Source organism: Acanthisitta chloris, unplaced genomic scaffold (assembly GCF_000695815.1).
Source record: "Acanthisitta chloris isolate BGI_N310 unplaced genomic scaffold, ASM69581v1 scaffold1158, whole genome shotgun sequence".
Classification (NCBI taxonomy): Eukaryota; Metazoa; Chordata; class Aves; order Passeriformes; family Acanthisittidae; genus Acanthisitta; species Acanthisitta chloris.
In genome coordinates this window covers 29,490-47,818 of record NW_008686251.1, presented here as the reverse complement: position 1 = coordinate 47,818, position 18,329 = coordinate 29,490, and the positions used below count along the sequence as shown (strand labels likewise).

Below are 18,329 nucleotides of genomic sequence, written 5' to 3'. Positions count from 1 at the left end.
GGAAAGAGAAATGTAAACAGGAATGAAAAGTCTGAAGAAAATCTATACGGGAACTTGCACAAGGACAATCTGAATCTTAACACAGATTGCAGGTGAACTCCCACATCAGTTTCCTTGAAAATGCCACTGAATTTCAGTTGTGCTACATAAAATTAAGACTTTGCAATTACATATTACTTTTCATCGTGGAATCTCACATCATGTTACAAACATTAACAAATAAGTCTCAGGATATCCCCCTGTGTTACTGTGTGCAGCTTCAGGAAACTATCATTAATGTTTTAGACTCTTTTTTACACAGGTACAATAGATGTGTCATATTCTTAAATGCAGGCTTAGTTTATTCCCTTTTCTCAGTCATTCTGAGTCCTTGTGTCTCTCTCTCACCCAACACACGTGGAAAAAAGAGCAGTTCTAACTACTCCTAAGTAGAGGAAGATAGCACAGCCTCAAGGCAATTCACAGCTTTAAATCCCTGCTTTCTGCCAGCACAATGGAAAACAAAAGCAACATTTTAAAGGAGACTAAAAGGATTTTGCTTCCTACTGGTTTATTCCTTCTTCTCTGCCCTGTACTGAACATTCCTAGCTTTTCATGCAAACTTTGCCTGCTACGTTTGCCATCACTTTTGAGAGACATCAAAAGGTAAGCATCAACGATTTAATTGGATTTACTTATAACAGTCAAAGTCAGAGTATATGGCTGAACTTACAATGTCGCCTTTAAAACGAACTGGACATTCTAAAATACGACGGGCCAAAAAGTGCAAACCCCTATCTCTCAAAAGGTTTTCCTTCACCAGGTTTTCCATTCCTTCCCTCAATGCTTTACACTTCCTACATGAAGATACCTGCACTCCAAGCAGACAGTGGCTGAAAAGAAAACAAAGTATGCAGGTAGCAATTTGGGAAAGGTGCACTCCAATTATGCCAATCCATGCCAGGAAAAGAGATTCAATCTAGACATTTTTGTACAGAGCAGTCACAATTAGCAGAAGGCCAGAAACACACTGCCCATGCAGGGTGGAATGCCATCTCTGTCTCTTCTGCAGCTGGAGGGAAGTTCAGCCTATTTTCTGAAGATTAGCGGGGGATATTGACTAGGCATATATATTTAGGTCTACATTTTGGGGACATAGTCCTCAGCAAAGCAGAGTTTCCTATCAAAGTATTGACAGGCTGAGCAGAGATCTGACACATTCCTTCCAGAACTTGCAGGATGTTCCCTCAAGTTCCTCAAGACTGCTGCAGGGGATCCCTGCCCCTCCTGATCATAAAAGCTAGTGGAAAGCCTCAATGAATAGCCTGAAAAGCCCCTGTATCACATGATAAGAGGAGCAAAAATCATGTTTTCCCATTGCAGCTGCTATGGACTGCACTGTTGATGAAAATAGAGGTCCAATAAAGATTAAATTGTATATTGCTGTGTCCCTTAGCAGCTATGTCTTACCCTATGAAGGCTCAGAATCAGTTGCTCTTTCAAAGAAAACAAGAAGAAAGAGTTTGGTAGAGTAACTGGAACAGAAGCCACGTGCAAGTTTAGTCTTGTAATCAAGTGACCCCAGTGAATGGATGAATATCCAGATTTTTGGCTACAATTCTCACTAGTTTAAGCCTCTTAGGGCACACTGTTTGGAAGAAACTCACCTTGACACAGCTTATGAAGCTGTGTCTGCAGACTGCCCATTCCCATTTTCTATGCTGTCAGACAAACACGAAATTCATATACATACACAGAAAAGTAGATGGCTAAACCTGTTGCAGTGTGAACAAGAAAAGCAGCTAGCTAGCTTCACTTTGAAATGCTACTGCATAAATAAACCAGAATCTTTTATCATGTCTTTTCATGTGGTTACACATTCATTAGTCCCTCCTGGTGTGGCTTGGGCTTCACAGTGCAAAGCTCCTGCCAAAAGAGAAGAAATCTGAGCTGCTTGTGGCTTGCACCAGCAAGATGCAGTAGTTAGGAAAGAGCTGAAAGATGTAAATACTGACAGATTACTTGAAAACTGAAGCATAACAAGTTTAGTTCCAAATCTGTGTTTTCCTTGGATATTTAAATTAATTGGGGAATTAAAATAGATTACTAAGCCAAATGGTATATAGTTAAGCTTAGTAGAGAACAAATAGTGCTGATTTCAGAATTGAAAATGTCTTTACAGCACATTATTGACTCCAGCATATTAAGTTGTAAATCCACTAGTTTCACTCTCATCTATTGATTAGCTGCATGTATGCATGTTATAAATGAGCAATCCAAAGAGAAATTACTACAATTTAGTCACTTTGGACTAGACTTGTAAATGTATTCAAGTGCCCAAAGATGCACTTGAGGCACTACAGATTTCCATGGGCACTGTGGAAAATAAAGCTCCTACATTCCTACACAAACCTTGTGTAGCTAGTGTCCTCAGTTACTCTTTACACTCTGCAATCAGGGAAGGAGGTTCCTCCAAAGGGATAGTCAGATGTTTATGCTTAACCTCTGCTTTGAGTAGCCTGTCAAAGAAACCTTGCTCTCGCTCAAGACAAATTATACAGACTAGCCTATGTAAGCCACCTAAAGCAAATTTTTAGAACTGAGACCTGTGATTTTCTTCTTAAATTCACTTAAGACTCAAAGAGCAATGAAGCCAGTGAAAACATTTTCAATCAGCACACAGAAACAGACCATACAGGTCTGCTCTATCATCTTTCTTAATGTGGAACAGAAAACAATTCATAGCTAAGTTAGACTGCAGAGGTTTCAAAACACTTCAAAATCAATGCAAGCTTCCTTTTGCCTTTTCAAGGATCTTTAATCAGGATCTTCAGGAGCAGAAGAACAAAACTACAAGGCAAATGTAGAAGACACTCAGCCAGAACAAGAAATGGCTTTAGTTAATCTGAAACAAATATCTATTTAGTTAATACCGAAGCAAACATCTTTGAGTCTTGATTTTCATGCACAGGTCAACATGTTGGAGATGATCTTCAGTCTGAGATGATGTTACTCAAGTAAGTGCAGTTTAAAATTTCCTTCAATACCCTGAAATCAAATATTAATACAGGGGTATTGATGTCCTATTTTAAATGTCAAATATCCTATTTTAAAAGTCACATGTTCTCAACTCTATTTGTCCTAAAAGGTGGTACTGTATTTGACATCAAGGAAACTAGAGCTCAAACTATTTTGTTACTGCATGGAAAAGGTGATGTTTTCTTTCTCATTTGCTCTAGGGATGTCTATTTAGTCTTTTTAAGCCAGGGCTTTCGGTAACATTAAGCACAGCACTTAAATATGTCACTGTATTAAGCCACAACTATAGTATAAATCTCATGATCTATTGGTACATCATGGGTCTAGCATTTCTAGCATAGACTAGCATTAGAGAAAATCTAAATTATCATCTGTCTTGAACCCCTGAAGAGAAAACAATAAAAAATAATTTTATTATATACCATAATGACAAGAATAATACTTCATCTGGGAGAAGATGTCTTCAGACTTCTCATTAATTCTTTTTGAAAGCCTGTTGAAATATAGGAGCTCTGCAAAGTTTCATTCATTTTGTTTGTGCAGAGTAAATTTTTCTTTATAGCAAAAATACAGAAAATTTATCACTGCAAGGAGTCTACTTCTCTCACTCTTGTGCAATATTAAATCTGCTTTTGCAATTCTGATTTTGTGGGACAATTGTAAACTTGGTGCCCTTTTTTTTTCCCCAGTCACTAGAGTGTCATCTCCACACTGCATGGAGTATTTGTCTCAGACTAGGAACTCTGCTCTGGATGGGAAAACAATAATTGATGCATTCAAACATGCAGGAAGTGGACTTTGAAAAATAATTGGAGAAAAATTCAGAACCAAAACGAGTAATGATTTGTGAATATGCCCTGGTAGGTTAACTAGATACTGGTACCTCTGTACATCTTCTGGTTCTGGTTCTGACTCCTCGAGTCATTTTGGCACACACTGCAGGGGTGTCACTGAGATGGACCATACCCCAGCAGTAGTATTGTTTGTGTCTTAGGATGGTGTGGGCACAGAGGTGTTTAGCAGACATATGTGCCACATAAAGAAGGAAGGTAGAGCAGCCATGAATTAGTTCAGTTGCAAAGTCAAAGAGCTTGAGGATATTGTGCTGCAGGTCCAGCTGCTGCTCTTGAACCAGCCAGAGGTTGCCCTAAGTGAACATGTAAGTGGTTGTTTGTCTCCTAAGGCTTTGCCTGTGTAACCACACAGCCTCCAGTAACCTTTAAAGGACATTACCTGACTGATGCAGAATCCTGCCAAGAGACTGCAGGACCCACAGAATATCTGCAAATAGAAACAACTTCCTAACAAAAATCTGAAAAACACAGAAGCAGTTTTCTACTAGACCTTCAGGATGAGAATTAATTTCTGCTTCCTATATCACTCATAGTCTCTAAATGTGCTCTAAGAAAGGAAGGCTTGGAAACAGAAAAGAAGGCAGGAAGAAACAGTTTCCACAGATGTGGTGGACGGAGTAAAGCAGCCTGAAGTTGCCAGAGGTGTAACAGATGACCTTTGATATCCTAAAAGCTGTAACATGGCACCTACTAATAAGGTGAAAAACATTTCTCTGAATCTGGTAGCAATTTTGGCAGAGGTTCTTGCAGCAAGCCCTCCACTTCACGGGTAGAAACCTTCTCTCCACGCTCATAGTTTTTCTTGGCACTCATAAAGCAGTTCAATGAGCATATACTTTCCAAATCTTCTGGCCTGTCAGATGCTAGTAAAGGGACATCTGTACCAATCTCTTTCTTTAAAGATCAAAGATATTTTCTTTAATGAATGCTAAAGAAACAGACTTTAAAATACTGTATATTTTTTAGAGTTAAACAATGAAACCCGTTCATTATGGGTGCTTTTGAGTAGAATACAATCTACATCTTTGGATGCTGCAGATCCCATTTGTTATGCATTTCTGTGACTTTGGTCAGATAAAATGTTCAAGATGCTGAGAGAAATACTTGTAGTTTATGAGGAGATAAACTTCTAAATTGGACTTGTTTCCTTCTAATACAGGTTGCATATATGTAAACTACACATTGTACATAGAAAGTTTTAGGACTACCATCCTCACAGGAGCCTACTACTTTCTGCCTTCAGTTTCTTTGGAAACAAACCAACCAAGCAACCATAAATTACTTATGTTTCGATGTTTTCATTTGCGAATGTACTGGTACTGAGAAGCAAGAAGGACAAGTATAAAGACTGTTGTGAACTTTATTGAATCTGATTAACTGTCTGGTTTGGGCTCAATTTAAATTTGTCAAGTGTAAAAGTCTCCTGTCATCTTTTCCCTGCTCCACGCACAAATGAGATCTTCACACAATTCAGAAACTGTGCTAAGTCTGAAGACAAATACAAGAACTGCCTGTCAGGTCATTCAACAACCAGCCAACCCAGACAGCTAACTCGCAATCTCCCTTCCCTTTGTCTGTTCGACATTGCTCAGTTGTGCTTTCAACATTGTCAAAATGCATTTCAACCAGCGTGAAGATCCAGCAGGAACTGGATGCCCTTGTAAGAGTGTGGAAGTTTCTGCCTTCGAAGAGGCACAGACAGAGGAAGCAGAAGCTCTGCTTGCACAGGAGACCCAGAATGATGTGGTCAAAGGGAGCAACTGGTAAGAGTGGGGCGTAGGACCCCTCGGTTTCCAGCAGCCACTTCAAAACTGCTACAGACTGCTCCAAGTGCACATTCCCTAAATCACTGCTGTGCACCCAGTCAGCTAGATCCCAGACTAGAAACCTGACTGTGCTGGGTTAGATTACCAAAAGGCCTGGCATATACGAACTATTAAAAGCTGCACGTGGTTTAATGTAGAAGTGTTCAAACTCAATATTTCAAATAGCATTTATTACAAACTTCTGTGATATTTCCTCTTTGTATGGTCACCTAAGGGTTTGCCATTTACAAACTTAATGTCTGGATGAGTGTTTTTGAAATGAAATCTCATTGGCTAATTATTCATGTTATTTAATTACAATTTAATTTCCACATTGTATGATGAATCACCAGAATCAGTCAGTAATGCACCTGCTGACCGGGGAGCTACTTTCATTTTGCTTTTCATAGCAAATAAGTTAAAACTACTTTCAATAGACAAATTTTTGAGACTGCTAACTCCGTAGTAACATTTCACAGAGCTTTTGAGCTCTGAAACCATTTTAATACTCTGCAATTCTCCCAGCAGTCTGAGACACAACAGAAAGTCCCATTATGATCTGAAAGAATAAAAAGAATGCTTCAGTTTGAAAAGAGAGTCACATTTTGGATTTCTTCTTCATACACAGTTAACTTTATATACAGCTGCAGTATAATGTGATAGTAAATTTATAGTCACTTGTTCAAAATGCATCAGAATATTCAGTAATTTTTTTTTCTGTTTTTAAATCTCCACCAGAGTCTGTGTGAGAACTGGAATAAATAAGCAGCTACATTTTCCCATACTGGAAAAGTTCCAGAAGGGAAAGGGCTCTTGACATTACAGAGCTAAAGGAGTTTTCAAGACACTTTCTATTTCCATACTCGTTCTTTTGTATGCTAGGTTGCCTGCCATTATGTTTATGTAATTCTGACAGTGTTCTTAATGACACACTAACAGATTGTAAAACACGCTGCTGGCATTTACTTGTTTTTTATATTTTTAAAACAATGTCCTTCATGTAACAGTAGTTAAGCGCGGCAGAAGGACATCATTAGAGCCATGGTTAAACTGTAATTTACACCATTAGGAAGGCAGGAGCAATTTTTATTGCCTGGCAATTTTCTTGCTGAAATATTTGGACCATATGGCTCAATTTGTGTAATAACCTTAATTTCAGCACCCTTCAGGTCTGCCTCCATCTCCTACGGAATGGTAAAATGCGGTTTAGCAGAAAAGGCAACTGTCTATACTTAGAGAGTTGAGATTAATAACATGTCACGTCCTGTTTTTGGTGAAGGAATTCGAACAGCAGCCAGATGGTATCTCTACAAATAACTGTCAGGGGTCTTGATCTAATCAATACAATGTATTAATACATCTCCCTTCGCTGCTTCTCGAGGGGCTAGCATACAACATCTGGAAAGATTGGGGGGACCGCCAAGTAAAAAGCTGATCCTTTTCAGAATCAAACTGAGCCCAATTAATTTTTCATGTATACTTGATAACAGTTTCATAATGAGCTATGCGTCTTGACGGAGTTAGGGTTGGCGGCATGAGCGGCTTGTGCTTCCTATCCCCATTCAGTCCACTTACAGAAACCAACCCATTAATCAAACTATCTGGCATAAAACTGAAATCTCAGCTCAGCAAGAGATCAATAACCATCCTTAAAAAAAAAAAAAAAGAGCAACAACAAAGACCCCACCACAGAACCAGGCTTTAGTGGGCAAAAGTACCCAGGCATGACATTAGGAATTACTTTAACAAAACCCAAAACTCAGAACCGTACTCACATGACAAGTACCTACAACATAGCATTTAATATTAGCTTCCTGTCAAAAAGTAACATTTAAGTCCATTAAAAATACACTGCCATTCTGCTTTCTAGATACAGAGGCCATCTGGCCCCTATTCACCATAATTGCTCTTATAGTCTCAAAAATAATATTTATATAATGCTGTAAATTAACAGACGGATGCCCATTCCTTCTCCCAAAGAGCTTTCTGTTGATAAACTCATGTTTTAGTGCCATGCAGATATTAGGGGTTTTGCCCCCTAAAAAAAAGAGGGGGTAAGATTACAGGCAAGATTATACACGCATTCCAGGGCTTTTTGTAAAGCCTGAAAGGAGGAGAGAGAGAGGTCACTTGGCAGGCAGAAAATGGGAAACTGCAACAAGCATAGGGGAGATGAGCTTGAATGAGGCTGTGAAGCTGAGTGATGGGAATGGATTCAAAAGGGAGCAGTAAAGAGAAAGGACAGGAGGTCAGCAGAGAATACTAAACTTATCTTGCATAGGACGCCCCACGGTTGTTTGATGAGAATGACTTTGGTAACTGTAGACCTGGATTAGATTCAAATGGAGTCCCCAGCGGTACGAGGCTCTATGCTATACTACCAATTCCCATGAGTCATATGGCTGTGTTTGCTTTTTTATAATTTTTTTTAAAACAAAGTAGCATTCTCTGTTTAATAAAATTACCCACTGCTTGCTAAAATTCCCCATGAAATATTAGCATATGACATAATGCTTCTTAAACAATTTGAATAAAAGGCTTTATCTGTGGAGGGAAGTGGACCTGAAGGGTAGGATGGGGGCTGGGGAGTGGCCTTTCTAATTATCATCTGAAGAATTCCTGTATCTGTAACTCTTGGGCATGACTCTGGGGATTTTAGGAAGACGCCCTATGACTTCACCAACAAAGAGCATTATCTCGGAGTTGCCTGATGTACTCACTTAAGAATGCTGGTTAAATGTGAATTAAAATCTAGTCAAATCCAATTAAGCATTTTTAAACAGATATCTAATTTGAAAAACAGCTGTACATATTACCCAACAAATTTCTGCCTCCTCCTTCTTTGTTTTTATTTCCTACTTATATATGAAAAAGCATCTGTAGCTTACCAAAACCTTGTTTTGAAAGCAGATTTAGTGTAGTCACATAGGGCAAAAAAGGAAGAATGCCCCCATATTATATCTTTCTAACAAATTATACTTAATAAGGTGAAGGCTTGTGGGGGTTTCTGTTTTGTTTATTTTGTTTTTACAAATTAAAAAACATTCTGTCAATGGCGTTTTTCTACAGTGCCTGGTTAGCTTAATCTTATTCTCACAACTCAAATGCAAGACTTTCAGAACAATGTCATAGAAAAGAGTATAAATATAAAGCACATATAAAAATATATAGAGAAAAACAGCACGTAGAGCATTTATGCAATCCCATTTTAGTTATCTGCCTTTAGGATTTGTCAGATGGTCACCTATTCTCTTATGACTGCAGATGCACAAAGATTACCACTTCTAGAGTGCTGCCCACCACCACCTTTCTGTCAAAGGGTACCATCTTTTAAATCTGTGAAACTGCATAATTTCATCATGTGGGTTAAGAAAGTTGATTCATCAGTGTAAAATCAATCACCTTCTTTTGACTGACACATGCTAGTATGAGCTGCATCAGAGCTCGTGTGAACAGCTGCAGCCCAAGGAAGGTAAATGTCCATGCCTTAGATGTTTTGGAGGTTTCACAGCCTAGAGAGGACATTCATGCTCTTAACTAGTTAGATGCCTGAAGTAAATATCTTGTAAATATCTTTCAAAAGGCCTAATTCTACATGTGTTGCACTCATCAAAGAAAGACCTACACAATGGGTGAAAAATGCATCTTGCACAAGGAGAAACCCAAGGATAAAATACACCCCATATTTCCAAAGAGGCAACTAATTTATTTGTAGAAGAAATTACCTATTGCTATAGGCACTCTGGTCTAGTCAATCTAGAGTGTGTGATTAGGCACAGTCAGACATAACTCTATCAGTGTTTTTACTTCTGGTCCAAAAATTTAGTGAAAGACAAAGCTATGTTAACTTCATGTTGCACACTGAATTAGTAAGAAATTTTTCAAGAAAAAATGCACTGTAATATACTTCTTTGCTGCAACCTTCACTAATTCAAATCACCAGTTGCCTGACAACATATTGAGACCTCACAGACACCAGAGAGACCTTTCCCTGCTACCTTGCATCCCAACTTGCAAGGATTCTTTCATTCTTGGCAGAGTTCCAGCAGGGTGTAAAGTTATCTTTCTGAGGCTGCTGAAAACATCCAGGAGACAGCAAAGTAGCCTTGGTTACAGTAAGGATGGTATAAATAGAAGAGCTGAAGCCTCTTTCTCTCTCCCCTTTCTCATCTAGTTCTATTACCACAGTACTTCAAAATCATCAAAGTTGTGCAACAATCCATTTCATCCTTTCTGTTTTAATTAGGCAATTCTACATGTTTGTCTTTGTAGGTGGGGCTTACTGAAGCACTTAATCAGTTTCTGGAGGGGCATCATCGTGCCAATCCCAATGCTTATTTAAACAGAGCCGTAGTGCCAAATCCAGCATATTCTGCAGCAGCATGGAAACAACAGAATCTGTGAGACACAGATTGCTTCACACATTTTTTTTTTAAGCAGTGCTCAATGTGAAGGAGCACTTGTCCTGTATTCATCCTGTGTGAGCTTAACAGGTCTAAAGATTAAAACATGGAAAGCATTTTATATTATTGGGCTTTCCTGGCAAATAAAACAATTAGAGCAATTCCAGTACAAGCCCTTCCTGAAACTGTGCTAACGAGGCTTTGAATCTTAAAAACTGCATTTAAATCAAGCAATTCATTTGCAAACCCATCACATACAGCACACACGTAGTAGGTGTGGATCATTTCATTGAAATTAGAAAGCAAATGTCTCTATACATGAGAGGTCACCAGTTGTTGTAAGTTAAAATCTTTTCACTGATAGGCATAATTAAAATACTCTAACAGTGGTTTCAGTAATTTAAACATTGCAGTATTGTTGTAATATTTTTCTAGGCTTCAAGAGTTCACAATTGTTTGGTCCAATCAAATCTGGGAACACTGGAGAAGTTATCACCCATCAAGGTAATTACTTTCAAGTTGAAATAATTACTCCATCAATGTTAATGGTCTTTCAACTTCAATAAAGCACTCACCTGCCGATAATCACAGCTAACCTCTTGCTCTCATGCAATTCCCTCTCTATTTAGCAGGTTATATTACAGCCGTTAGAGTGGTCACTTGTCCTGAACAGCTGCTGAATTTCACTTTGATCGTCTGTGAACCATAAAAAAATTAGTCATCTGTGTATGATTTCCCCCTAACCCATAAGCCCTTGCAGAGCTAAGGAGATGATCTTTTGGCTGTATTAGGGCACTGCTGAGTAGCCATCTTGTTTCTGGTTGTGGCTACTTTCCACTCACTAACAGCAGCACAGTAGCCTCATTAACTTTTGCCCTCCACTGCCGTTTACAGCTTTCACTCTTTGCTAAGTAGCACATCTTCTGAATTTATGGCATGTGCAGGGATTACACTCCTCTTGTTTTCTTGGAGTGCAGACCATTTCCCAGGCATCTGAAATAGGCATGTATATAAAAAAAGTTTCACTGATCCCTCTCCTTTGCATATATTTTTGTTATTCTTGTGGCTACAATCTTCATTACTCCTTCTGGTTTCACTGATCCCTCTCCTTTGCATATTTTTTTTGTTATTCTTGTGGCTATAATCTTCATTACTCCTTCTATAAGAAAGTTGTCACATACAGTCCCGCATACTGCATTAGTGAATAGTGTTATGTACAAGGAAGTTAATAACTATGAGGTATCTCTAATGCTGCCAGATGTTTACTGCTCTATAGGAGGAAACAGAAATGAAGGATTACACATGAATGTATTAAGTATTTCTAAATGCTATGAATAGAAATGAACGAACTCTGGATGCAAGATTCCAGACATGAATGTATTAAGTATTTCTAAATGCCATGAATAGAAATGAACTAACTCTGGATGCGAGATTCCAGGCGTGTAAAATCCTGCATAGGATGTGTGTATACATGGCAGTACTGGCCACTCAAGATTATTTCTCATATTATATTTTTGATACAGAGTTTTTCAACAAGTAAACAATATTTAATATTCTTACTCTAGTTGTAAATTTGGTATTCAAACTGCTGCCTGCTTATAACAATATAGTCATGCAAGCCAAAGCCTCATCCTCCTACCAAAGTCTTTAATATTGCTATTCTGCAGTATGTCCACAGATTTCCCTACCATGGATGAAGCACCTGCCAAGAGGAGCTTGGCCAGTGTAGTTATATACCCTCTCCCCAAATAAGATAATGGAAGCCAACATGTGTTCTCAGCTATTATCATAGCTGCATCCAAACCAAAGGCTTTGCAGGCACAGTGATATCAGCAAAGAGGCGTTAATTTTTTACACCCCAAACTGGCATAGCTATGCCAGTTTGGCCTTTAAGGATAAATTTGGCCTGAGAGGCTCACACTGCAAAACACTTTGTGAGAAGACTTGTGCTTTTGGTAGTCACAGGTGCAGGATTTCCCAGGACTAAGACCTATAATTCTTACATCTATCTCTTGCACCCTCTAACAAGCACATTGTACTTTTAACTACACTTTGATGAGGTGACTTTAACACACCAAGGCCTTGACTCAACATAATAATAATTGAAGGACACTGCCCCATAGCAAGCAGAGTTTTTCTTTTTAACCCTTGTCTCGGTGCTTTTCCTCCTCCAAGCACATTCTAACAGCCACATATTCTTATGGGTTTTGCTCATCTTCTTGCCTTTGAATTCTCCTGCTCATGATAAACAACCAAATACTTGATACAATTGTCATGGGAAAATCACACACTCACAAAACATCCACCAAGAAATGTCCACAGTTTCACCTTACAGCAACATTTGGAGTACAACAGTTAAAGAGCTGTGATTCTGTGATGCCATTTGGCAGGCACTGGCTTTATAATGAGATCAGCTCTGGGTTCTATGTTCACAAGCTTAAGCCTTAAGTTCACAAGAGTGAGATGCTTGCTTTGACAATCTAGTCACTTTATGCAGATTTCTGTAAATGAGAACCTACTGTCAATCCATTCCTCTATAAACACATCTGTCTTGTGTTAATGCTGTCAAGTAAAGACACTAAATATCATTCTTTCTTTAGAGGGTTAAAATGAACTGAAAAGACATTGTGGGAGACACTTGTACTGCTGTAACCAGACTTGACTTGACTTTACTCTGCAAATAAACCAGAATGTCAGTTTAACTTGCTGTCACCTAACATCTGTCACCACACTCCTGGCCAAACAAGCTCAGGAAAGGGGTGACACTGCTCTTTAACTGTGAGGCATCAAAATGGCTCACGTGTATGTCACTTGCTTCTAACTGTGCAGGGAGATCTTCCTTTCACTTCAGTGGCAGCAGCTTTTGCTCCTAGAACTGAGTTCTCATTTTATCTCTAGAGGCAGTATAAAATTTCAAGGGGTCAGTGATAACCTTAAGGTACCAGGCAACCATACCTTTGACACATTAATTCAAATACTTATTAATGCACCTTAACTGGAGAGTGAATAGCTGCATTTTGGGCAGGTAGAGTGGATAAGTCTGTCAAATTGTTTGAATACCCAGAAGATGCTTTTCATTTGGCTCTCGAAATGGATGGAAACGAAGCTGTCAAATTAGAACAGTCTGCAGGGATGTTAGCGAAAGCTTAATTTGTATCCTGCAGTGTCACAAAGACTGTATTTCTACTTTAGGTTTTCGTCAAGCTTTATGTCCTGTGGCAGGCGACCAAGGTGCAACTGACAAGCACAAGGGTGGGATTGGCTACCGTGATTCTAGCACTGCTCTTTTTTTGTGGAATAATCTAATGGGATAAGAATGGAGTCTAACAGATTAAATAAAGGACCAGACTCATTCCTTGCTTAATACTTTAAGTCTTGCTTGTAACATGGAAGCTTGTGTGAGAGAATGACTAATGGCGTATCCCACAAGGGAGCTCCAATAGAGATGCTTTAGGAGATTAAATGATTTAGCCTAGTACCCCTGAAAGCTATATTTTAAAGGGGTAGAAGTTTAATCATTGGAATGCTAGTTCCTTCACTAAAATTACATTTTAATTAAAGTATCTCATTCACAAAGCTACAGTTCAGGGCATAGCTGCAATTTCATGATAAATTTCTATTTTTAAGGGTTTATAACTTTGAAAGTTGGTGTCCAGATTTTTGTCTGCTGGAATAGTTGACCTAACCTCCTGAAGATATCTTTGATAACAGGACTCAGCACAATTTATCTCAATGACTCTGATTCAAAGCTTTAGCTGTTCTGTGATATTCAGAAGAGGTAGGATTCAGATCTCAGGTCCATGATATAAATCAGAAACAACTCTGAGTTCATGCAGCTGCAACAGCTTAAAGTGAGTGCAAGTGATGGAGGAGATGTGCAGAAGGATACTTCCCTAAGAAGTAGTATAATATCTAAAATAAAAAGGGTAACAAATATAATAATCAATACATGTTCATGACAAAGGGCAGTAGAAAAAGCATGCAAGTCAGCTGTGCTGCAATGCTAGTAGCACAGCTATACATATGCTGCCAGAATGTCATTTTGATTCAGGATAGTGTTTGGGGAAAATAAACGATTTTGGAGCCAGGAAAATACTAATTCAGTAAATAATAGCTTGTTAATCTAAAAGGCTTTTAACTGATGCTGTTAAAGAAACACACTGTGGCAACATTATTTAAAAGACCATTTTGGTAGGTTTTATTACCCACAATACAACCATCTTGGACATTTTCTGTTGTTGTTGGCATGCTTAGAAGACATTGCAATGCATGACCAGCCAGGTCAATTCTGATGCTCAGCAACACATTGCATGCTGCTGAAGCAGGGTATTAGGAGAAGCCCTGTCATTTCACTGGTTTTGAAATCTTATGTGTACCATCACAATTATGATTGTAATTATTTTTCTTGAACAAGTTAAGGGAGATAATTACCAAAATGCCACTGAAGTTCAATAACTTTAGAATCCCAATCTACTTTTTAAAGCCTAGCATGCTGTGCAATGCTGCACAATTGCTTCAGAAAGCAAAAGTATCTATTCCTATCATTCAGTCCAGAACCTGTTTCCTTTTCCAGAAAAAGGTGTATTACTAACTTCATCTGTTTAGGTTTCCAGGAAGCTACTCACAAAACTGCTTTGGAATCATATGATCACAAGAGTATGTAAGATACCTGAGCTGGAAACTTCTCCTAACATGCCACAGAGAGATTTGTCTGAGCCAGTTACTTGAAGGTTACTATTGGGTATTCAAGAGAAAGCTCTTTAGGATCCTACTTGAATGTCAAACAGATACTTCATAATAGGAGTAATTAAGGATTTAGAGGATTTTTGGTGTTATTCAACACAAACTCAGACTATGAAGATTGTTTAGGGAAAATTCTAGGTTTATGAAATTGAGGTGGCATTACTGAAGAAACCAAACTTTATTACAACCTCCCTAAACATTTTCAAAAACTCATTTTCAGAAGACAGCCAAGTACAATGGCTATCCTAACATAGAGCAGTTCAGTCCAGCTATCTATAAGCTGTCTTGCTATAGAAAGCCTGGAATGAAATATACAGAGGGGAGGAGGAGTGGTAAGTGCACAAACCATAACCATTTCTGTCACTGATTTATGCAACACTGTTAGTCAGTTCACAAAACAGCCTGCCCTTTCCTGAGTCTATTCCTCCACATATGGAAGAGAAACAGGAAAAGAAAGGGAAGGGAGTGACATATTAGCAGTGCAAAGTAACATTCTAATATAAATATATGTAGTGGAATTAAAAGTAGATCTGCTTTAATTACCGAGGAATTATGAGAGGAACATGAAAATGCATGCCATATATAAACGATGCAATTACTAATTAATTCATTCACTTTATGATTCTGACTGAATAAAAAACCCTAGAATTGTATACAATGAGGACAGATGTTGCTACTCTTTGTGCAGATCCTGTGAACCCCTTTTGACAGCCAGACAAAAAGCTCAGGACAGTATTTTTAGAACGAGGCTGACAAAGGTAGATGCATGTGCTTAATTCCTTCAGACATGACCAATACATGCTTGCAAGTAATCTACTTTCCTCTACCAGGAATCTCATATTAAAGTGAAAAGTTTCAGTCTGGATTGGGCCAAACACAAAATTTAAACCAACAAAACTGCTGACAATTGGAAACTCCACTTTTCCAATGAGTTTTAAAGGAGATTTTAAAATACAGCAGAGATCAAAGCAGAGTAAAAACCATTTAAAACTGTGGTCCAGTTCTTACCATTACAGTTAGTGCTGTAACATCTGGGGTGCTGAATGTTGGGTCGCTGCTTTTTTCTTGATAGACTACTCGATACAGAGATATAACACCATTGGGAAAGACAGGCTGGGTCCAGTTCAGCCGCACTGAGTATGCGCTTGTTGCTTGTGCCCAAGGCGCTTCCATGCCCCAAGGGGAAGCCTCCAGAGTCTGGGTTGAAGCCCACAGGCTGTCCACTGACCCCACAGAATTTTGAGCTCTGGCACGATATTCATAGAGAGTGAAAGGCTGTAGAACATCGGACGCATCAATAAATTCCAAAGCTCCTTCAGTCCAGATGAACAAAAGCAGCTCTTCTTGACTGCCCACAGGACGTCTGGAATCAAATCAAAAGTAATGTATTGAAAATTTAAAATAAGTTTGAAAGTCCTGTGGTAGCAGAACCTGAAGTTCCAAGTTCAACCTGTATCTCCATAAAATACAGAACTTATTTCTATAGGTTACACACATACAAGGATCTGCCTACTCATCTTTGCACCTTAAATGCATTTCCCTGAACTTGTGTTAGGTGTTGAGCAGTGAAGAGGAGATTTTTGTGGCAATCACTTAATTGTTCTCCTTTATCTAGAGGAATACTATAAAACACATCAAACAAGTGTTCTGCCACAGTCCATAGTAGCAGCGTAACAATACAATAGCATATTGTCCTTTTAAGAGAGAACACATGAGATATGAGACTTTCAGAACTTAGAACATCAAATTTTGAATCTGGATATAGTTGCTAAGTAATGACCTGAAATGCAATATGGGTGTGAGTGTTCAACATTTCCAAAAATCAAGTTATTTATGGAGGCAGTCACCTCAGGATTCCTCATTTATGGGAAACTTATGACCAATTTACTGGAGAAAAATTTTACCTAGTGAGCAAGGGGTAAATATTCTATCATGCCCTCAAAACTAAAGCAACGCACTTTTAAATTCTGGTTTGCTTAAAATAAATATCCCGTTTTTTTCTTGTAAATGGAATAAGTAATCCCTTGTGCATAAACTTTGCAGAATTTGCAGCTCCACCACAAAACCTCATTAAAATATCACAAGCAGTGCTCTCTGAAATAAACTACATTTTTTTTCCAGTGCTGTTTTTGTTTAAAAATGCAAACTTAAAATACATGAAGACAATTCACTGTATAGGTTCTTGGCAGCTTTTCTGTTCTTATTTTTGTACATACATATATATTTGTACATATATATATATGCATGTATACATACAAACATATGCACATGTGTACACATATATAAGTATATATAGTGTTCCTAATATAGATATGCTTGTGCTGGTCCTGGTGATATTCTGAGTACCAGAGATTACAGATGATCCTCAGCCCCTTTGTAATATGGCCTCTTCTACTATATAATTTATAACATTGTAATAAGCCAAGCACTCATCTTCAAAACAGAGTTATCAAATCAATTCTTTCACTTGGCATAAAAATGTTTGTGTGAAATTAAGTTGGTTACATTTAAACACTGTGATAAATCTCAATGACAGTTGTGTTGTACTGCACATGAATTTAAGTATTTACCATACTCTTCACAGGAGCCTTGGCCTTTGCAGAACGTAAAAACACTTTCACCCTCCATGCCAACAACAAAAAACCAAATTACATTATCTGCCACTTTTATTGCAAGTAGGGCAAATTTGCAGAAGTAAAATTGGTTTGTCTGGCTACTGGGTGTCATCATCACTACACTCACATACAGAAGCTGAAGAACATTTCTTTGGCAAGAGAAAATCCATGTTTCAAAGAATTCTGTTGGATTTTATTTTGTTAAATCAAACCAGGAGTTAAATTTAAAAATACAAAATGTAGTCATTTAAAAAACCCCTGATAATCTTAGCTGCCTGTAATAATTCACACCCAAGTGTTTACATGCAAGTAGGAAGAATATAATGACTGCATGTGTGTACACAGCTGTTTATTCATCCTTTCTGTATATGCATATATAAGGCATGCATGAAGACATTATTTTCTTATATGAAGCTAGAAAGTTTTGCTCTGTTCTGAGATAAACAGACCATATGGACACTGTTTAGTTTAAAAGGGTTAAAGTGTGATTTTAAAAAAAATAAAAAAGAAGGGTTTTGAGGTACAATTTCTCTAGTGTAGTGAAACGGCCAAATTATAAGATGTGTTGATACCAAGGTTTGGTTGGCAGAACTGGGCAAAGAATGGCAGGTAGAAGAAGCAGGAAAGATCCCTAGAAATTCTCTTTCTTATAGCATAATGTCTGTAAGAGTCAAGTTCTGAAATTTCCTATTGTCTCCAAAATTCCATCGGCAATTTTTAAAACAATTCCCCACAGTCTATTATAACAGCAAATTAAAACAGGCAGAACTTTCCCTTGGATGCTGTTCATTGATGTAATGCAAGACACATAATTCTGAAAGATGAATCACGACTGTGCCTTTCTCCTGCACCTAAAAATATAGTCTTTTCCCTGTGTACTCAAAAACATGC

The 18,329-nt window shown here is 38.2% G+C and overlaps 1 protein-coding gene across 1 annotated transcript in view; it reads right to left on the bottom strand.

Annotated features, from left to right (window-relative positions):
• LOC103807308 (usherin-like) overlaps window positions 1-18,329 on the bottom strand; it is a gene marked incomplete at its 5' end in the record, with an annotated part of 81,574 nt that overhangs the window by 36,446 nt on the left and 26,799 nt on the right. Inside the window, 1 exon segment of the mRNA XM_009080036.1 lies at window positions 15,832-16,186. Coding sequence (XP_009078284.1) covers window positions 15,832-16,186 — 355 coding nt within the window.